The sequence below is a fragment of the Myxocyprinus asiaticus genome, chromosome 21 (genome assembly GCF_019703515.2).
Source record: "Myxocyprinus asiaticus isolate MX2 ecotype Aquarium Trade chromosome 21, UBuf_Myxa_2, whole genome shotgun sequence".
NCBI lineage: Eukaryota > Metazoa > Chordata > Actinopteri > Cypriniformes > Catostomidae > Myxocyprinus > Myxocyprinus asiaticus.
In genome coordinates this window covers 9512820-9535615 of record NC_059364.1, presented here as the reverse complement: position 1 = coordinate 9535615, position 22796 = coordinate 9512820, and the positions used below count along the sequence as shown (strand labels likewise).

General features: G+C 37.0%; 1 protein-coding gene across 4 annotated transcripts; it reads right to left on the bottom strand.

The window, feature by feature from the left end:
- Positions 1 to 45: 45 nt before the first annotated feature.
- Positions 46 to 21132, bottom strand: zgc:123010 (uncharacterized protein LOC641500 homolog). Of its 4 annotated transcripts, XM_051648775.1 has the most exons (17): positions 20930 to 21132; positions 18155 to 18255; positions 16344 to 16417; positions 14025 to 14105; positions 13762 to 13818; positions 13195 to 13380; positions 10889 to 11026; positions 9959 to 10007; positions 9151 to 9241; positions 8910 to 9051; positions 4868 to 4972; positions 4568 to 4646; positions 4332 to 4365; positions 4132 to 4206; positions 3911 to 4013; positions 3681 to 3781; positions 46 to 2684 (listed from the first exon to the last, which is right to left on the bottom strand). In XM_051648775.1, the coding sequence occupies exons 3-17, from the start codon at positions 16389 to 16391 to the stop codon at positions 2558 to 2560; spliced, it is 1416 nt and encodes a 471-aa protein (XP_051504735.1). In that variant the 5' UTR covers positions 16392 to 16417; positions 18155 to 18255; positions 20930 to 21132; the 3' UTR covers positions 46 to 2557. The 4 variants fall into 4 exon arrangements, with proteins under 4 accessions (XP_051504735.1, XP_051504732.1, XP_051504734.1 ...); XM_051648772.1 differs by lacking the exon at positions 18155 to 18255; XM_051648774.1 differs by lacking the exon at positions 18155 to 18255 and having other exon boundaries at positions 4132 to 4197.
- Between the last annotated feature and the right edge of the window lie 1664 nt (positions 21133 to 22796).

The window sequence follows — 22796 nt, the reverse complement described above, 5'->3', positions numbered from 1 at the left end:
AAAAACACATCTCCAAGGCGACATAAGCACAATAAAACAACAAAATTGAGCTTTCATACATTTATTGCGAAAATGTTTTCCCGATGCAGTACTAAGAGTTGCAAATAAAACTTTAACAGAATATGAAAGAGCACAGAGTACAGTTTGCTTCAATCAATATTCCAAAAAGCAAAATTAAGAATGTCACACATTCAAGCAAAATGATAAGCAATAAATGTAATTTAATGCATGCTTTAAGTAAGTGCTTTAGCACAACAGTGAGGAATTATTGTTGTCAGAACAAAATAATAATAATAATAATAATAATAATAATAATAATAATAATTTATTTGAAAATGCAGTTCTTTCCTTAAAGCTGAAAAGAAGAATCACCTCAATTTCAAATCAACTAAGCACACACACACACAAACACACACACACAAAAAGGGACATTTCTCGGAATACATTACTGTTCTTTTATAGTAAAATACTTTAGCTGTATAATTCAGTTTATCATCCAATTCGTAGCCTAAAATAAAAAGCCACCATGTTAATGGAAAATCTCAATTTAAACATTACATGTATGCAATTGGCAGATGTGTTTACCAAAGTTACATACAGTGCATTCAAGGTACATATTTTATCAACATGTGTTGTCCCTAGGAATCAATCAAGGTCATGGGTTAAATTCCCAGTTAACGCATACCAATAAAATATTTGAAAACTTGAATGCACTGCAAGTTGCTTTGGATAAAAGCATCTACCAAATGCATTTATGCATCAAATATTAATGCTCAACTCATCTGATAGCAAATTATTGTTTTTAAGGCACTCTATATTGTCACAAAAAGCCATAAGAAATTACCTTCAATGCCCTAAATGAGAAACAATACAACTAAAAGCTCTAGTGTGACTAATGACTGCATAAAACCAATGCAGTTGTATCTAAAAACTGAGAAGTGACATGTCCAAAATAGTGTAATATACATTAGTAAAAAAAATAGCAGATATGTTTGTCAGCGGAACGCTAGGTAAACATTAGTGTTTCTTTGGTTAAGTGTGTGTCATAAAACAGTACAACAGAAACCGACTTTCGTTCTCAACATACCAAGGTCATCTAAGAATTTTCAAATGCCTTTAAACAAGAGAGCATTATTTACCAAAAACCCTTATCATCATCTTAACTACTAATAGCAACAAACTCTGTTCTACAAGAAAGACTACATATTGATGATGTAGAAGACTAAAGACCAGTCTTAATTTCCTTCTCTTCTGTTAAACCCATAACAGGCATTTTAAAATACAAGAGGAGAAAATGATGCAAACAACCTCATTCAATTTTGTGCTGATGGAAGAAGTGTCAAAGCCAGGGCAGGAGATTCAGTAGCTTCCTCCTGCGTCTGAGCCCTTGCATAATATCGAAACAAATGATTTTTTCATTTTACAAAGCAGCATGAAACATTTTATGGCTGAAACCTGTGTTTGTGATCTGTGAATGAAAAACTTTATATCTAAATGGCACTGACATGCCATTAGAAAATACTTTAAACATACAAAATTGAAAATCTTAAAAAAGCTGTAGGAAAATTCCACTGATGATGTAGGTCATCAATACATGTAGCAACATGATTCTGACTGGCTGCAAATAAACAAAAGACCAAACTTATTTCAAAAAAACATTCACATGTTGTTCTGACGCGGAACGCCGCGCTCTTCAGCCAAGGAACACTACCTGTAGTTGATGTTTCATGTACCCAAGTTAATTGTCTGATGTTGTGGTAAAGTGCAAGATTGTGAAAAACTAATGGAGAAGTGAAAATAACAGATCAAGAGGGACTTCAATTCTTTGAAAGGTTCAAACAATAGCTCTAACCTTTGCAATACTGATAAGCCCTAAGAGGTCTTGCAGTTGGGGCAGTTCAAGAGAATTTAGGATCATAGCTGAAGTTAAATTTGAAATGGCAACAAACATACAGAATGAAAAGCTGGAGTGTGTGTGTAAGATGGTGGAATTTGAGCTAAATTATAAAAAAAAGATCCAATCAAAACACACACGCCAAAACTAAAAAGCTAATTTTCCCTGATTGAAGTTCAATGCCTTTTCAAACTCTCTCTCTTAACATAAAATCCACAGATGGCATAGTATTATTCTTTGGTACAACTCTCTGATCCTCATTTCAAGGGATTTTGAGTTTTTAACCCCAAATGCAGAATGAAAGTCATTCATTCGGACTGAAACTCAAATGTCAGACCAGACTCTTCTTTGGCTTGGTGGTGTTGGCACAGGAAGAGAGAAGAGAACATACAATATGAGAGGCCACAAACCTCAGCAGACGGTGATGCGGTGTAACGATGCTCTGGCACTGTGCACCACCCAAACCTCACCTCATAAGTCTGCTCTACGTTTATACCCCTGTGAGGTTCAGAGCCTGACAGTGAACTCACATAACGCTGCACTCTTGATCTATAATACTGGTCCTGACCTACAGAAAATAAAAGTGAAGATAACAGTTCCCCTACAGTCATGCAGGCACCTCCCAGAGTTCAGAGGGAGACAGAAGGGGAGGCTAGTGTTGACTCAAGGTTGCCAGTCTTTGCCTCTGTGATCAGGAATGTGCTTATAGCGACACCTATCTCCAAAATGACAGCCAGAGGTCCTCCAGAAATAACACTCGTCTCCGTTGACAGGACCTCTGCGTCTAGGCCTGAAAGAAATACAAAAAGTATACATCTATCTAAATATAGTTACAGTTGCTTGAGGAGGAGGATATCTCAACTAGATTTTTGTTTTCTGAAGACAATTAGTAGTGCTTGCTCATGCAGAAGTTGCCGCCACAATGCTTGGGTGTTTTGGGTGGTTGCTAAGGTGTTTTGGTGTTTTTACACTTCCTAGTGCCATCTAGCGCTCCACGCATGAGTTAAGCACTAGGAAGTGTAATCGAGCTTAAAATCATGATCGCCAAGGAGACTGCTGATGTCAAGATTTATAGTAAAAAAGGAGTTATATTTTGGTCTGTTCTCACTCAAAATCGATAAGATAGTTTCAGAAGAAATGGATTAAACCACTAGGGTCATATGGATTACTTTTTGTTGTCTTTGTGGTTTTTGGAGCTTTAAGATTTTGGTAACCATTCCCTTGAATTATATGGACATACAGAGCGGAGATATTCTTCTAAAAATCCATGTTTGCGTTCAGTGGAAGAAAGAAAGTCATACACATCTGGGATGGCATGAGAGTGAGTAAATGATGAGAGAAATGTAATTTTGGGGGGAACTATTCCTTTAAACCGACAGCCCTAGTTTACATACATTTTGAAATGGAGTCTGACTAAAATTGAACTTGCATGTAAATGTACCGACTGATATTGTGGTCCCTAGATATTGCTCGGGTCTCTCTTTCACTGCAAGTCTGTGATTTTTTTTCCACCCGTTTTATCATTCAAAAATCCAAAAAGATCCACTGAACCAGAAAAGACTGGTTGCTTAGAAAAATAATACTCTCCTCAACAAGTCGCATGATTTGAGGCATCATTCATGTCCATTCCACAAACGGTGCAGGATAAGTTAAGTGCCAAAGTTTAAAACACACAATTAGGGATTTGAACCCCTTAAGTTAAGTATGAGCAATAGTGATAGTGATGCAAGCACCATTAATTGTAAGTTATTTCCCAGTTCTTCATTAATAGCATTGATTTAATTACCCAGCATATCCTGACTGTTGAATGGCAGGAGTTGGCAGGGCTCTCTGAATCCGTCGATCTGGATATCGAACCACTAGACGGGTATTCTCAATTAGATGTCCCTAAGAACAAATAAAGTATATAAAGTAGTTAAATTATATAATACATATTATGGTCAGACAGACAGATAGAAAGATAGATAAACACACATACAGATAGATAAACAGACTGACAGATAGACAATCACTCACATTGAGTTTCTCCATTGCACGGGAAGCCATATTAGCATTCTTAAAGTTTACAAAGGCACAGAAACGTTCGTGCAGAACCCGAATGCTGTCGATTTCTCCATAACTGGCAAAAAAAAACGACAAATGTTAACACAAGAACATGAAAATTACTGATTTTAACTGTATTAAATATTCCAACTATAAATTGTATATGCTAACGTAGCTTGTAAATCAGATCTCACATTTTGAAAAGGTCCCGCAAATGCTTCTCCGTCAGTTCTGTGGACACGTTACCCACCCAGAGGGAACTGCAAGGACTTCCGGGGGAGAGCGAGAGAAAGAGACGTATGGAGAGACAGAATGAGAGAGAGATAAGACTGTCCTCAGAGACACATTGCAAAATGCAAAGCCTGAAATGCAAATCAGCTATAAATTGACTCACCCTGGCTGAAGGAAGGCACAGTCCTGATTTGATGCTGGAAGAGAACCATTTCAATAAAACAACAGCAATGACAAATTAGAGATAAGAATTGAACAAATCTGGTAATATATATATATATATATATATATATATATATATAAAAATTCTTAAATGTCTCAAGTAGATGGGAATCAAGCAATAGTGACCTCAAGTGGCTGATATTAACAAAACAGGAGATAGAATGAGAAGGAGTTTACCCCTGGCTGCAACAACTGCCTGCACGGTGCTATATTTTTCCAGCAATTGGATGCTCTGCTCCTCGTCATATCTCAGATCCTAATATAGGAATGACAGAAAGAAAGAAAAGCCTTAATTAATTACCAGGCTGGAAAAATTGGTGGAATCACAATCTTTAAATAATGAAACAAAAATGTGCTGCTTAGGAAGTAAAACTGAAGATCTCATCTGAGTGTGCAACACTGTCCTGTACCATAATGATCTTGCGCCTCTGTCTCAGACATGTGCTTTCTAATAAGAGATCCTGTTCAATAATTTACCGTAAGCTGTTGCACTTTACAGTAAAGTAGGTCATTGACGGCTTCTTCGCAATCTCTGTCCAGCTTTAGCACCTGCTCCATGGCTTTCTCAGCTTCACTGTACCTCTATCACACACAAAAACACATATCAAATATTCATGATGATTCCTCTGCCGATACAAAATTAAGCAACAGTGTAAGTACGCAATGATATTTATGCACTTTTTATTAGACCACTAATTTTTCTGAATAGATACTTATTATTAGAGGTAGACCGATACATCGGTTTTTCCAATTAATCGGTGCCGATAGTTGTTGATAGTTGGTTATCTGCAAAAATCTATGTTGATATATATATATATATATATATATATATTTTTTTTTATTCCTCCATGTTCCTTTGTCTTATATCTTGTTATTTTGATTAGATAATCAAATGTTCTAAATTGAAAAGGCGAGGGTATGCAAAGAAAAATGCAACTATATGGAAACGTGTCTTGTCAGCACATACATTGTGTGTATAAATTAATTTCTTGTGAATAATAATAATAATAAACCTTATACCTCATTAAAGCTCATTTGCTGAAATATACAAAGCCCTTTATCTGGTGAATATATAGGCTATAAAAAGCTTTGGTAAATACTTACATATATGGAGCATTGTAACAAAGCCAAGTCTACATAATTTCAAAATAAGAGTCTCCGGTGTATTTCGGGCTTGCGTTATGCGCCAAATCTTTATTTTTTCTGGTTATTAGTGGGTTATTATTGGTTGCAAAATAAATGACATCTTGGAATTGATTACTTTTAGACTTTTATAGCCTCTAAGTCTGTGCCCATCATAGTAAGGAAAGACTAAGAGCTTTTTTTTAAACATTCTAAAGTAAACTATCGGCTGATTAATCAGTTATCGACCTTTTCCACCACTTTAAGTAAAGTCATTTTTATATGTATAGCACTTTTCACAACACACATTTCAAAGCAGCTTTACAGAAAATTATGCTTTAATAGAAAAAGCTGCAATATGTCTTTAGTTATCGGTATTGGCAAAATCCACTGTCGGTCGACCTCTAGTCATAGCAAGTATGAAAGTGTTAAAGGGTTAGTTCAATGTTAAATGAAAATGCATCATTTACTCACCCTCATGCCATCCCAGATGTGTATGACTTTCTTTCTTTTGCAGAACACAAACGAAGATTTTTAGATGAATATTTCAAATCTGTAGGTCCGTACAATACAATTGAATGATGACCAGAACTACAAAAGCTGCAAAAAGGAGATAAAGTCAGCATAAAAGTAATCCATACCACTCCAGCCACTTAATCCATGTCTTCTGAAGCGATCCAGTTGGTTTTGGGTGAGAACAGACCAAAATATAACTCCTTTTTCACTGTACATCTTGACAGCAGTCTCCTTGGCCATCATGATTTTAAGCTCAATTACACTTCCTACAATGCTTCTAATGCTCTGCGCATGCGTCAAGCACTAGGAAGTGTAATCGAGCTTGGAATCATGATCGTGCCAAGAGACTGCAATGACAACATGTACAGTGAAAAAAGAGTTATATTTTGGTCTGTTCTCACCCAAAATCGATTGGAACGCTTCAGAAGACATGGATTAAGTGGCTGGAGTGGTATGGATTACTTTTATGCTGACTTTATCTCCTTTTTGAGCTTCAAAGGCCTGATCGCCATTCACATGCATTGTATGGACCTACAGAGCTGAGATATTCTTTTAAAAATCTTTGTTTGTGTTCAGCAGAAAAAAGAAAGTCCTATATATCTAAGATGGCATGAGGGTGAGTAAATGATGAGAGAATTTTCATTTTTGGGTGAACTATTCCTTTAAGACAAAGAGTCTCTGATTTAAACTTCAGTAGCAAAAAAAAAAAAAAAAAAAAAAAAAAAAAAAAAAAAAAAAAAACTGTAAGAGTTGGTAAATGTGATTCATTTCTGCAAATCATTGCAATTAATTGACTGAAAACACTGATTCAACGATACATTTGATCATCAATCAAAAATGTAATTTTTCATATGTTTTGGAAAAACGTTACAGTATTTGGTGAATATCAATAAAAAAGATCAAATATTATTATTGTGTTCAATTAGTGAACAAAAACCTGATAATGTTTAGTTTTAACTAGATTTTTTACTTTATTTTAATTCTTTTATCAAACAAATGGCAGTTTGGTTGAAATAATGGTTCCTGTGATTGGGGGAAAAAAACAACTAACCGTGTAAAGCTATTTCAGAGGAAACATTATATTATACTGTTTGTGTGTGTGTGTGTGTACATATATATATATATATATATACACACACACACAGGTGCATCTCAATAAATTAGAATGTCGTGGAAAAGTTCATTTATTTCAGTAATTCAACTCAAATTGTGAAACTCATGTATTAAATAAATTCAATGCACACAGACTGAAGTAGTTTAAGTCTTTGGTTCTTTTAATTGTGATGATTTTGGCTCACATTTAACAAAACCCACCAATTCACTATCTCAAAAAATTAGAATATTTTGACATGCCAATCAGCTAATCAACTCAAAACACCTGCAAAGGTTTCCTGAGCCTTCAAAATGGTCTCTCAGTTTGGTTCACTAGGCTACACAATCATGGGGAAGACTGCTGATCTGACAGCTGTCCAGAAGACAATCATTGACACCCTTCACAAGGAGGGTAAGCCACAAACATTCATTGCCAAAGAAGCTGGCTGTTCACAGAGTGCTGTATCCAAGCATGTTAACAGAAAGTTGAGTGGAAGGAAAAAGTGTTGAAGAAAAAGATGCACAACCAACCGAGAGAACCGCAGCCTTATGAGGATTGTCCAGCAAAATCGATTCAAGAATTTGGGTGAACTTCACAAGGAATGGACTGAGGCTGGGGTCAAGGCATCAAGAGCCACCACACACAGACGTGTCAAGGAATTTGGCTACAGTTGTCGTATTCCTCTTGTTAAGCCACTCCTGAACCACAGACAACGTCAGAGGCATCTTACCTGGGCTAAGGAGAAGAAGAACTGGACTGTTGCCCAGTGTTCCAAAGTCCTCTTTTCAGATGAGAGCAAGTTTTGTATTTCATTTGGAAACCAAGGTCCTAGAGTCTGGAGGAAGGGTGGAGAAGCTCATAGCCCAAGTTGCTTGAAGTCCAGTGTTAAGTTTCCACAGTCTGTGATGATTTGGGGTGCAATGTCATCTGCTGGTGTTGGTCCATTGTGTTTTTTGAAAACCAAAGTCACTGCACCTGTTTACCAAGAAATTTTGGAGCACTTCATGCTTCCTTCTGCTGACCAGCTTTTTAAAGATGCTGATTTCATTTTCCAGCAGGATTTGGCACCTGCCCACACTGCCAAAAGCACCAAAAGTTGGTTAAATGACCATGGTGTTGGTGTGCTTGACTGGCCAGTAAACTCACCAGACCTGAACCCCATAGAGAATCTATGGGGTACTGTCAAGAGGAAAATGAGAAACAAGAGACCAAAAAATGCAGATGAGCTGAAGGCCACTGTCAAAGAAACCTGGGCTTCCATACCACCTCAGCAGTGCCACAAACTGATCACCTCCATGCCACGCCAAATTGAGGCAGTAATTAAAGCAAAAGGAGCCCCTACCAAGTGTTGAGTACACATACAGTAAATGAACATACTTTCCAGAAGGCCAACAATTCACTAAAAATGTTTTTTTTATTGGTCTTATGATGTATTCTAATTTTTTGAGATAGTGAATTGGTGGGTTTTTGTTAAATGTGAGCCAAAATCATCACAAATAAAAGAACCAAAGACTTAAACTACTTCAGTCTGTGTGCACTGAATTTATTTAATACACGAGTTTCACAATTTGAGTTCAATTACTGAAATAAATGAACTTTTCCACGGCATTCTAATTTATTGAGATGCACCTGTATATATAAAATATTGTCAAAAAGCTCAAATTATCCAGAAAAAAAATACGTTTAGCTATATGCCCATCTTTACATACCCGTGAATGCAGAACCATTAAATACAAATAAAGGAGCAGAAGAAAAAACAACAACAACAAATTACTAATTGGGTCGTACCTTTAGCCCCATAAGTGCGCTTCCCCTACGGTAATAGCCTTTGGGCCAATCAGGAGCCATCTGAATGGACTTCTCCGCATCCGCTAGGGCCAGAGGGTACTGCTCCAGACAACAGTAACAATAGGAGCGATTCCCAAAAAACCTTCCATGCCCAAATCAAAGATAATTAGTAAAACAAACAAAGCAAATGGCCCATATGGATCAGGTTTCATTCAAATCAAACAATGAATGAAAGCATCACCTGTAGTCTTTTGGATCACATTTGATGGCCTCTGTAAACAGACTGAGAGCATGCGAGTACTGTCCCTCCTGTACGTATCGGATTCCTTTTTCTGGAGTGAAGAGAAAGAAAAGCTCAGATATGGAGGAGGCAGGTTTAGATGACTGTATGAGTATAGAATAATGTTACAGAACAGCTGTTTGACTAAATGCATGAGTGGATGTGATACTGTGTGAAAGCATGCATTTTACTAAGAAACACTGTAAATCGGAACACCGCCATGCAAAGGCAAAATGAAGTCACTACACATATCACCAAAATGGTTACTATTTGTTTGGTTACCAACTAAATGGCTAATCTATGATCAGATTTATGTACATGTCTAATCAAAGCATTACTATGTGTGTATGTACAACACATTTGGCTGGACATTCAAAAACCTTTAAAGCCATTTTTCTCAGTCTCAGTAACGGTGCAGTTACAAAGGTTATTATCATTAATGAGAAGCCAAAAAATATTTCCTTTAACTAAATAAATGCGAGTTTCGCAAGGCGAAAAACCAATAAAAAGCCACTGGCCCAGATCACTTTCATTATATAGGAAAGAGTGGCCAGGATATATAATTTTTTTATTTTATCTTATATGTTCCACAGAAAAAAGTAAGTCATACAGGTTTGTCATACACTCATGAGAGTGAGAACATTTAAATTTTTGGGTGAACTATCCCTTTAAAAACAAACTAAAAACTCTCTAATCTAAAAAGAAACACAATAGTGTGTGTGTGTGTGTGTGTGTGTGTGTGTGTGAGACGAGAGAGAGAATTACACACCTACTAGTAAGGCACTTCTTTTAGTTACAGCATCAACTAAACCAATGACCTGTTCAAAAAAAAAAAAAAATGATCACTGATATTTAAAGAAATATTCTTCATTAATTTCAACTTAACCTCTAAGTTCTGCATCTGAAGCATGCTGGTGCACTCCAGTTAATTTATTTTAGATTATTTTGAATTATTTCCTTAATTTGCAAATTGGAAACACATTTGAAGCAACCTCATGAATAAACATTTCACACATGCAAATATCGCACTGTTTCGAAACCACACTACCTAACTTTTTCACATGTTGCTAGTGAAAAACTTGGGATTGTGCACATTATTGAGGTGCCATCAGCCAATATGCATTGTCAGGGAATCATATTTCCTGCGGCTCCAGAGTGAACATGTCATTTGCAGCTCAGATGGTTGGCTCAAAATCTGTGCCCAAAACTGAGTACCCAGATATAAGGTCCCAGGGTCATTGCAGCTTTACACTGAACTTTAATCGTTAAAGGGATAGAATTCCCATTTTTGGGTGAACCATCAACACCAAAGCAGATGTTAAGCACTAGGCAGATTGTTTTCTTTTTCTATGCAATGAAAGTAAATGTGACTGAGGGTGTCCAGAGTTGGGTGAACTATCCCTTCAAGTGCATGTTACCACCATATGTGTATATTTATTATTATATATCTGGAACTGGATGACAGCAAAATGCACAGTAGCCTACAGTAAAACAGGCAGTTTTTCAGTTTAGTTGTGATACAACAAGTTGCAAGAATAAAAGTTATTATAAGTCGGAAGTGACTCCATCTCTGAATTTATGTGCAAATATAATGTCAAAGAATCCCAACGCCCAGTCTCAGCAGTTATGGGCTCCACCTTTACAACACAAGAGTATGAGCCTCACACAGGTGGCAACAGAGAACAGAACAAAGACTCACTTCTCCAGTCACTTCTCCAGTCCTGCTCTCATTTTCCTTGTTCTCTTTTGATTTGTGAGCTCCTTTACTCTTGGCTTTAGGTCGGATGTGACTAACAGCGTTGGCAACAAAAGCACTGTTTACATCCCACTCTGGGTCCTATAAAAATGAGCAAACACTGTCAATTCAATGTTTGCTATTTAAAAGAATAGTTGATCAAAAACTCATTATTTGCTCACCCTCATGTTGTTCCAAAAAATATTTTTTCTATGGAACACAAAAGGAGAATTTATTAATAATCTCCATGTAGCTCCATATCCATTAAGAGTTCATTGTGACCAGGGGCTGTCAAGCTCCAAACAGGACAAAACATAAAAAACACCATAAAAGTAGTCCATACAACTCAAGATCTTCTGAAACCATATGAATATGCCTCATATGTCATTGACTTCCAATTTGTAGCACAGGTGCCATATTTGATTTAAGAACTATGGCAGAGGGGAAGCTTTTCTGCGAATGAAAATTCAGAGTTCAATACAAGTTAAGCACAATTGACAGCATTTGTGATAAAAAAACTGATTACCACAAAAATACATTTTGACTTGTCCCTCCTTTAAAAAAATAAAAAAAAAAAAATCTGGTTCCAGTGAGACATTTACAATGGAAGTGAATGGAGCCAATCTGTAAACGTTAAAATACTCTCCATTTCAAAAGTGTAGTCACAAGACAAACAATGTGAGTGTTAACGTGATTTTAGTGTGATAAAATCCCTTACTAAGTGTGATGAGGAGGAGGGTGGGGCCGGGCCGTGACTACGCCTGGCCCCCAATCAGGCTAATCATCCGAGGAGAGGGATAAGTGCCTCAAAATGCGGCAGTTTGGGAGAGAGGGCCACACGCAGCTGCCGTGTGTGTATTTGTGTTTGTGTCTTTTTGTTTAAATTAAATATTATTTTTACTGTTCAGCCGGTTCCTGCCTCCTCATTTCCCAACCGTAACCCTGTTACATTGGTGCCGAAGCCCAGGAACGAGGAGGGATGCGCTGTCGTGGAGTCTTCGGCACTACCAGCCAACCCAAAGGAGCAGACGCGGCCGTCCGCCGGGGAACGGAAGAGTCACTGCCGGCCGCCTGGAAGCGGAGGAACGGCCGCAGTCCGCGAGGGGAGGAGGGGCTCGCTGCCGGCCGCCAAAACTCGGAGGGGCGTTCCATCCGCCAGGGTTCAGAGGACTTGCTCCGGTCCGCCCAGGGAGGAGCGGCTGTCGTCTGCCAGAAGTTGGGGAGGGGCTGGGCGCCAGCGAACCAGGTTATTCCTCTCTCTCTCGCTGTCGCTCCGCTTTGCCCTTTCCCTCCCCTCTCTTTTTTTTTTTTTCCCCTCCCCTCGTCCCCCTCCCCAGCCCTAGAGAGGTGGGGGAAAGCCTGCCGGCAGGCGGGACCACAAGGGCAGCCGGGGATTCCCTGGCCTGAGGCAAAGGAGGGAGGAGTGTGACAAGGAGGAGGGCGGGGCCAGGCCGTGACTACGCACACCCGACCCGCAATCGGGCTAATCAGCCAAGGAGAGGGATAAGTGCCTCGGAATGCGGCAGTTCGGGAGAGAACCACACGCATCTGCCGTGTTTGTATTTGTGTTTTTGTCTTTTTGTTTAAATTAAACATTAATTTGACTGTTCAGCCAGTTCCCGCCACCTCCTTTCCCAACCTTAACCCTGGTACACTAACATTTTCTGTGTAAAGTTATAGCCAATTTTACAACTTAGTTGCCATGACAATGTCAACAAACCCTAAAACAACTGTAAAATTATGATTTAAATAACTTTACAAATGTATTTGCTCATATAATACATGAGTTTTAACAAGAGAATTAATGCAAGTGTTATTATAAAATTACAAGCTTCACATTTTTGCCTTTAAACCCTCCAAAAATTGGCCCCATTCACTTCAGTGTGTGCCTCACTGTAACTTCGATTTCTTTTCTTTTTTTAAAGGAGGGACAAGTCGAAATTATTTTTTGTGTTAATCAACATTATGCCTCAAATGCTGTCAATTGAGCTTAACTTGTATTTAACCCAGAATATTCCGTTAAATTGTTTCAAAAAAACTATTGTAAGGCCTCAGAAGACTTGGAAAATTGCACAGTAGTCATATAGACAACTTTGATGTTGTTTTTGTCCTTTTTGGAGCCCTATAGTTGTGGTCACTATGAACCATCACTGTATGGAAAGAGCTGGCATGAGGGTGAGTAAATAATGAGAGAATTTTCATTTCTGAGTGAACTGTCAAATAGTGGAAGTCCTCCACCTATCACAGTTTGATTGTGCGAGTTTCAGTACCTCCTCACTGGAGCGGGTCATCGGCTGCTGGCTGCTTTTGTTCGCTGAAGCCAGTGGAGGTCCAGCAGGACTTTTACTCAGAGGAGCTACTGGCTTCTCTTCCACCTTTGAAAGGCCGTTCTCTTCCACCTCTTCTGGCTCAGACTCCTCCGACTCCTCGAGTTCAGATTCAACTCCGGCATTCTCCTTCCCCGAAACACAAGTCAAATTTTTAACGTGTGTTAAAGTGCCGAGCTAGAAATATGCTTTTGAGTTAAGCAACAAAATAAACAAAGCGGCTCTGTTTCAAAATGTAGAGAGCAACCTACACAGAGAAACTATAAAACATACTTTTCAATATTTCAGTACCGCATACCATTAGAACAATCCAAAGAGTCCACTGCTTTAAAACTGACATTAATGTGCTGTTTAACAAAAATAGTACTACCACTTGACATGCCTTCTTAAAAATGCAATAATCACTGAAAAACAGCAAGACATTTAAAAATAGAACAGGTGAAACATCCTGTACTTCACTTACATCATCCTCAAATGGAATACCAGTTTAAAAAACAAGTTCAAAATTACCTGCTCGCTGCATTCATCCTTTTTAACCTGCTCCAGTTTCTTACGCTGCCGTTGACGCTGAAATCAAAAGCAAATATTAATTCATGTGTTTTGCAACAACTTAATGCATTTAATAAAGTCCAGCTGCCTTAGGTGTGTTCACTATAAAGCACAATAATAACTAAAACAAAAGTTTGCCCTCAATGTAATCTGTGGATTAAAGGTGTAAAATTCTTGTTTAGCATGTTAAAGCTCATCTCTGCATGTCAAAGAGCTCTGCTCACCTTCCTCTTGGCTTTTCGCCTCTCAGCTTTCCGTCTGGCTTTCTCATCCTCGCTGAGACCTTCCTCACCAATTAACACATCCTGTACCACAAGCACACACACACAAGCACAAATGAAACAGGTTTTGAGTGAGTTTGAGTAAATATTGTTTAAAATAGTTGTTCATTTCTCTCAACAATTTTGTGTGCATGAAACTTGCTTATTTTACTTGCTTACTGAACTAAAGTGCACAAGTCATATGGACCACTTTTATGATCCATTTATGGTGCTTTTTCATCCTTTCCTAAACTTAGAAGCTACAGTCCCTATTCATTTTAACTGCAAATTCTCTCATCATTTACTCACCCTCATTCCATCCCAGATATGTATGACTTTCTTCTGCTTGACACAAAGATTTTTAGAAGAATATTTCAGCTCTGTAGGTCCATACAATGCAAGTCAACAGGGTAAAAACTTTAAAGCTCACAGAGCATTTAAAGGCAGCATAAAAGTAATCCATAAGACTCTAGTGGTTAAATCCATGTCTTCAGAAGAGATATGATAGGCATGGGTGAGAAACAGATCAATATTTAAGTCCTTTTTTCTATAAATCTCCACTTTCAAACTGCCTTCCAAAGCGCTCTTCTTTCCTAAGAGTTCTTCTTTTGTTTTTGGCGATTCGCATTCTTTGTGCATATCGCAACCTACTGGGCAGGGAGAATTTATGGTAAAAAAGGACTTAAATGTTGATCTGTTTCTCACCCACACCCATCACATTGCTTCTGAAGACATGGATTTAACCACATGAGTTGTATTGATTACTTTTATGCTGCCTTTAAATGCTTTTTGAGCTTTAAAGTTTTGGACCCTGTTGACTTGCATTGTGAGGACCTACGGAGCTCAGATATTCTTCTAAAAATCTTTAGTTTGTGTTCAGCAGAAGAAAGTCAGTCATACACATCTGGGATAACATGACGGTGAGTAAATGATGAGAGAATTTTCATTTTTGGGTGAACTATTCCTTTAATGTTCCAAGGAAGAAAGAACGTCATTCATGCAGGTTTGGAACAACAAGAGGTTAAGTAAATGATGACAGAAATATTATTTTTGGCTAAACTAATCCTAAGCTAAACTAAGTGAACTGTACCTGTTTGCGAAAGATTGCTTTAGCTGTAAGTGCTGGTATGATGCTGAAAAGGGTTACAAAACCATTACAGGGGACTTTACCCTCCATAAATCCACAGGCAGACTGATAATATACAAAAATACATGAAAGCAAACATCAGTGTTACTCTTCCTATGAGTACCTAAATCTAAATCAAGGCTCACAATGAACCACAGGGTAACAGCTATAGCAGCCATGTCAGACATCTAATGTATGATGAAGAAAGAAAAATGAACACTATCACGGAGAGATAAGATAAAATTTATACCATTCTGCATGAATGAGAAACATTCATAAAACACTGTGTTCCTTTGAAAAAACAAAAACATAAATGCAAAGAATGTGCTCAGACTTTCTCTGTTTGGGGCACAGCGATCTGACCTTGACCCGACTGACATGTTCAGGCATGAACATAAAATACAGTTCATAGCTTCATTCACCAACAAAACCCCGTGAAAATCACATAAAACACCTAAACTGGATCTGGAAAGAAAAATAAGCCAAGATACCTACAGTGGCCCCATAAAATTAAATAAAATGGCATCTGCAAGCAACTTTTTTTTTCCCAATTACTTTTAACAAACTGGTCCAAAGGTCATTTTTAGTGCATGTATGAAGTTAGTCCCCCTCAGTTCACTCAGGTGTCCTTGCAGAGTAACCACAGTTATAATTAATCATATTACCTATGGACATGTTCCATTGTTTGACAACCAGAAAGTGTCCAAATATTTGTCTCAACATATTTATTATTTAAAACCCAACAAATTTATTTTTGTATGGCTAAAGTGTCCAGATATTTTTAGGGCCACTGTACATGAGTCTGATCAGCAGAATCAGGAATAGTTGGTTTTCCTGCAATTCTTAAAGTCATAGTAGTAAATTGACATGAATCACATTTCAAGACGTGTACGTTTTCTGTCAAATATTGACCATGTTTCATCAGTTTGTTCAAAAAAGACAGAGGAACATACAGATTAACCTCTGTTAATGAATGTCCCAATCGGTATCGGGATATTTGTAAGATATCATCAATATCCGATTACATCGTCTTATCGCCCAGCCCTAATACAGATTTTATAAAGATCTTTCGACCTTTCCTCACTGTATATCAAACTAACTTCAGAATTTCACTGATATCTTGAGCCGGTGGAGGTAAATGGCCACTGATCTTTTACCTGTGAGAGTGTGTCTTCATTCTGCTCAGCAATGGCTCCTGCGTCCATCTCCTGTGGCGTCTCATCACTGGAGCCTGTGGAAAGAAGGATGGAGAAACATAGTCCAAAAAAGTCCAGTTCAAGCCAACTAAAGCAGTCCAGCAGGGTACAACCATCCGCACACTTTGTTAGGTGTAAAGAATATTGCATTAAATAATGCAAAAATGAGAATCAACTTTTCTGTTAGAGCATGTGGACAAATCCCAAAATTTCTAATTTCCCATAGTTCATGATTTGATGTTACACACAAAATATCATAACTTTTTGTGACTAACTGCATTCAAACTGGTGAACAGTTGTGGTAGCCATACTGTAGCAGGGTCATTCCAAACAGAATTTCCAATAAAAATCACTTAGAGTTCTGAATGACCATTATTTTTAAGCCACACTATCATGAAGTCTTTGAAGGGAATAAGGGCATAGGGGTGATCACTTCTGAATGAAAGGCACCCTTGTTTTTGTATAGGCTACTTCAGGTTAGACAGCTTTTAAAACCGGGTGCAAGAAATGTACAAAATCTCCCTTCAAATTTGAGTTGTTTTCTAGAAATATCTTCTTGATTTTTGGTTATCTAATTGCATTAACTTCAGCAGGCCCAGAAAACATACCATTCTGAAACGTGTACACAAGCTTGAGGCCTGTGTCATATAGTTATTTATTTATTTTTACTTTGACACATATTTTTGTGCTACTAGCATTTATGGGGACCACTTGTGAAAAGATTTTAATTTCACATCATCTCTGGTACGAACAAGCCAACCAAAGTCTGGGTAACATGAGTTAATCTCTAAAAAGAGAAACACTCACCCAGTAGTCAACAAATATGGGAACTAAAGCCATGTAGGGTTGCAAATCAATTGTCAGTTAGCCCAAAGTTTCCATGTAACAGATAAATTAGACCTTGCAAACAGTTCTCTAAGCTACAGGGCCTCACAGCAACTAAACCGTACAAAACATTCCACAAGAAATGAGCCTGGTAAAGCAATACTTTCGGTGAAGATCATCCAACAGCCGTGATTTTGAGATCTGCCATCAGCTAATCTAAGCAGATAGCTTTCAGACTAACTTTATTTTCTTATATTTGATTCCTAACAGCACAGCAATAGTTTTATCCTTGATTTAGCCCAGAGATTTGACGAATACACTTCAAAATCTGCATCCTACAGCCAAAATTTTTTTCCATTTGAGCATACATTTTCTGTCATACTTTGAAAGGAAAACCTGCAGAATTCTACATGATGGAGTTAAACAGTAAAATGTGTTACATGAAGCTTAGAGTACTACACTCTTTGGCAGCTAAAAAACAATCAAATTGGCCAAAAATAGGATGCACCGATATATCGGCTGCCGACATTTATCGGCCAGTTATTGGCCAAATTAAAACCATTGGTTATAAGCATGAAAATGCAGATTTTAAAAAAAAAATTATGGTTGATTTATAAGTAATTAGCAACACATATTGTAAAAACTCTGAATTCAAATGATCTAAAAATAATAATAGCCACGATATGTAGAAGGGTTGGCACTCCTTAGAACATTTAATATTACATTTTTATTCTTTCTCTTTCATGTTAATGCAGAAAAAACTACATAAATGGACGTGACGGTTGTGAAAATGGCACGCACCTATAGGCTACATGATGAGGGAAACCAGTAATGCTTTGAAACCAGCAAACTTTTACTTTTGATATATCTGTTTGATATCCATTAATGCTGCATAATTTATTGAATCAAGATTGAAATTAAAATATGGCCTTGTGCGATTACTGTACCTTAAAAAGCTGTTTCTGCATTCAGCGCTTCAGTCAGCGTTGCGTGAGCAAGCGGCGCCCTCTAACGGTCTGGATGGAATTATCAATTGTCCATTATACCACTATAATTCAGAATAAAAGGGGGGTTTGTTCCTTTGGTTAAAACTTTTTATTATTTCCGTGGAATTGCCCAATATATGCACAGTATGAATTTGTAATGTCCTATAATAAAATATAGTACATACATGTAAAATGAGACTTCTGTTGCTTTGAACTGCACAAACAGAAATGCAAAAATGTTTTAAAAGTACAAAATAACCTTTTTATTTCATATCAATCATCATGCTTTCATATTCAAAAATGTTTTATTTTTATCTTTTATTTATCTTTCATTGTGTCTCTCATTCAAATTTGGCCTGTCATGTGTTCAACAGAACCAATCCATGTTCAATGAAAATTATTTATTGTTAGAACAGTGAAAAGGCCTCTTTGTACATTTTTAAAGCATAATTCCAAAGTAAAACAGTGACATGATGACAAAATAAGGTAAGTGGCAAAATATCAGTATCAGCATGTGGTTTTTAGCTAAAATCGGTATCCCTAGGCAAAATATTTAATAAACGAACATGCGAGGGATGAGAAATTTCTTACTTCTGCAGAAACTTTTTTTTCCGTGTTACTAAGCCAAACATTGACATTCCTGATTCAGAAAGACAATGGACTTTGAGTCTTTAGCAGGTTGTTAACGGATTCCATGTTCCAGGAGGACAGATGTATTAGACACTCTGAAAACCACAGTTTTCCCATCTTCAACCACTCCCATTAGCTATTACAACACTCTTAATATCCTACAAAAGCTCGCATACACCAAAGAGGCATACAGTTTGTCTTGAATTATAAATCGCAGCCAAACTAATACCACAAATCTCATCCATACGCAGATTAGAGCAAAATCTACACTTTATTTTGGCTAAGAAAGCAGACAGTGCTCTGAGATGAGAGCTAGAGTCCTGTTGTACCAGGTAAGTGCTACACTGGCCAGCATACTTCCCTTCAAATAACTAATCTCACACTTTAGTGATCTCGTGACAATGGCAGTCCGCAAAAACTGATTTCTCTTGGTAACGTCCAGAAACAGCCACGGCCCCATGGCTAATCACATCTTCCTTGGATCATGCAAACTGTTCCATGCAAATGATCCCAACTGCTAAGGTTTTCAATCCAGCGAGTCAGTATGCGGTATCCATTTGGTTAAAACAGTAGCCTACAATCTCAAACCATGATACAGATAAGACAAAGCATATACTTGAGTCACAGAATGCAACCACAGAAGACAATTGCACATTGTAGGGGTCTGTTACAATGGGAACAAAACTGTTTATCTGAACACATGAAGCTGTACTGAGGTTGAATGCTACTCAACCTCCCATGTGAATAAGATATCTCTGAATATTTTCGCATGAGTAGATAGGCAAAGATGTACGCAAGGTTCCCACACTTTTTGACCGATTCATTTCCATGAGTTCTCCAGTTGTTTGTAATTACTGGATAATGATTTTTTAAGTTCAGAAAGATCCATTTCTAGCCAATGAAATACTTTAAGAGAAGTAAAAACTAGAATTTTTAAAAAAAATTTTTTATAAATTTCCACAACTTCAAGATTTTATTAAGCTCGATTTTCCCAGGACTGAAAACCACACTTTAAAAATTCCCTGATATTTCCAAGTTTTCCGTGATCATGGGAATTGTGTGTACACAAACAACCCTGGAAGAAAAATTATGTACAGCTGCATTCAGCATTTTACTATATGATGCCAACCCTCCAATCAAAAGAAGTAGAAAAAAAGAAAAAAAAAAGTAGACAATACATTTAAAAGATGTCACTCCACAGCACACTCCTCAAAATAAAGGTTCCAATTTCATAAGAGCCTTTTAAAGTTCCACCAAGAACATAATATTATCTAATTTTGTAGAAATTCATCTATGTGCTGGAGCTTTAAAGATCCCAGAAACTAATGCTTTTTAATAAGCACTTTTTATTTTTTATTTTTATCAAAAATGTTTTTTGGTCAAGAAAAGGGTTATATGCCTAACATAACATAAGGTGCTGCAAAGAACCATTGAAGAACCTTTATTATTATTATGAGGGTATAAAAACGGCAACAAAATTGTTTATTCTTGATAACACAAATTTATACTGAAACTCAACAGCTGTTATATCCACATTTAAAGTGTCTCTAAGATTTCCAGGTCTGCTGCAAGTGATTTCTTCAGTTTTTGGTTTAGTTTAAAATAGCAAAGTTCAACTAAATCAGTTTTTAAATAATAAACTAACTAAAAGTCTCTGATTAATGTATGTGCTCTTTTTAGGGACTTTTACATTCATTTTAAAATTTCAAATGCAGAATGAATATGGAATCTGATACAATGTTGCAAACAGCTGGAGTTCATTATTCTTCTTTTATTCGGAATTTACGTTGACTATATAGGAATTTCTACACATTGAGCACTTAAAACACATTTGCCATCTACAAATGAATGCTATCCAAATGAAAACAGCACTTACATTTATTTAGCCTATACTATAAACCAGCATTTGCATAATTGACATGGCGATTTCTTTGCTATGCTATTATATCAGTCTCTATTCAAACTGATTCACACTATATCTCCGTCACTAAAGCGTTTTGAAGCACGATAAGCGGATTATGGTGTGTTTTACGGCCCTGATTCATGGAAAGTAACTTTATAACACGGAGAGAGGGCGAAACTTAGTTCCCATGTAATGAAACTCACCGCTGAGCCCCAGAAGCCGGCAGATATCCAAACTGAACTTCATCAGTCCGACCATCCAGCATTATTACGCTCAATACCACTCCAGAAACATATGGGCGACAGACTGCACGTACACTAGCGTTAAAACATCGAATGAATCGTCCTTTTAAAACTTATGGAGATAGATGTGTGCTATTGCTCTTCCTGGGCGTCGAAGGGAGCGTCAGGCGGAGTGTGCAGAGCTGCAATCAAGCACCTCCCAGAATGAACGTCTTAGGGGCCGTTCACGCCGAAAGTGTTTTGCGGTTCAAAATGCTACGACTAGAGCAGAACACAGGGGTCTCGAGATGTGTTTTTAACATTGGACGGTCTTGTTCACTTAATATGCGTCTGAAAAACGCGACGCTCCTGCGCGAGACGTTGGAAAACAGCGCGGACAGACGTAAAAATGCGTTCGGTGTGAACGACCACTTAAACGGCTGTAGGGGCCCTAGTGCTAGCCAAACATACTGGAGTCCGTCCGCGCTGTTTTTCCGTTTTTCTCCAATGTAAACTCGACGGACGTCTTTGACTGTTGAGCAGGTCTCGTTGTTTTATTTTTCAGCGACTTGCGCAGGAGTGCTGAGTTTTAGACGCCATGTCAAGTTAAAAATAACTTCAGCGTTTTGCTCTTGGCACTGTCAAGTTTTTTTTGTAGCTGAAGAACGTGTTCGGTGTGAACGTCCCCTTTAAGAGCCGCAGGGCCCTAGCGCCAAGCGGCTGACCAATTTAAAATTGTTTGATTACTCTATCAAAAATAAATATCCTTATTATTAAATAATAAAAAAAAAAATTACAATATTTTTTTCAATTTCAAAAAATTAAAATTAAAATTATATTTTTTTAAATCTAGTCTTGAATTATTTCTGTTTTGCTAGATAATCTTGAGTTTCTTTCTTGAGAACTGTATGATATATAAATTGACGAAAATGATATGCATGATATAAGTCCTTAATATTTTGTTACTTTTATTAAATAATTAGATCATTTTTTCAGCATTACGTGTATCAAATAAATCATGATTTCAATAATGCACATGCATGTTTATAATATAGGCTAAATGTATCTGCAGTATTCATTTGTAGATGGGAAATGTTTTCCAGAGTTGAATGTGTATAAAATCCAGTATATTCCATATCAGATTTTAATAAGGATAATGAACTGACATTCTCAGATTCCATTTGAATTCTGCATTTAAAAGTCATGAATAATTTTACCATATCACACTCTTACCCCTCCAAATCCTCAGAACATTTATTCAGATGCTTTTATCTAAAGGGTTTTAAGAAAACAGCACAACAGTTACTCAAAATAAGTAATCAACTACAAATTACTTATTCCTTCTCTTAAATGTAATCTGATTACTTTACTAATTACTTAATCTAAAAAGTAAACACATTACTAATTATTTTAAGCAGTGCTAATTTTTTCAGTTTTTTGTTTTAGTCATAGTTTGTCTTTTGAAAAAATATCCATTAAAATCGGTCAATATTTCGTCATCTCGTATTCATTAGTTTTAGTCAGTTTTAGTCTGATGAAAATGACATAATTTTGGTCAACAAAAATAAATTTTTTAGTTGACGACGATGTGCAAAATGGACAAAACAGTGTGTCAAACTGTAACAGACCAAACTTTAATCAAATATTCAAACATTTAGGGAAAAAATGTGTAAATATTTTCTAATTTAAAAATGTATCAAACATGTAACTATACACAGCCTACTGTTCTTGTGAAAAATAAAGATCTTCTAAATAATAATGAATAGACTGAAGTATTAGCTACTTTTTAGAAGTTAACCTACTGTACTCTGAATTCTTCATGCTTCAGAGACTTATTAATTTTCCGTGA

Coding starts and splice junctions, on each gene's coding strand:
- zgc:123010 (XM_051648772.1), bottom strand. CDS start 20,984: ATGGTCGGACTGATGAAGTTCAGTTTGGATATCTGCCGGCTTCTGGGG. Junction 4,207..4,331: donor TGTGCCTTCCTTCAGCCAGG/GTGAGTCAATTT, acceptor CTCCCCCGGAAG/TCCTTGCAGTTCCCTCTGGG. Junction 4,014..4,131: donor TTGCGGGACCTTTTCAAAAT/GTGAGATCTGAT, acceptor TTTTTTTGCCAG/TTATGGAGAAATCGACAGCA.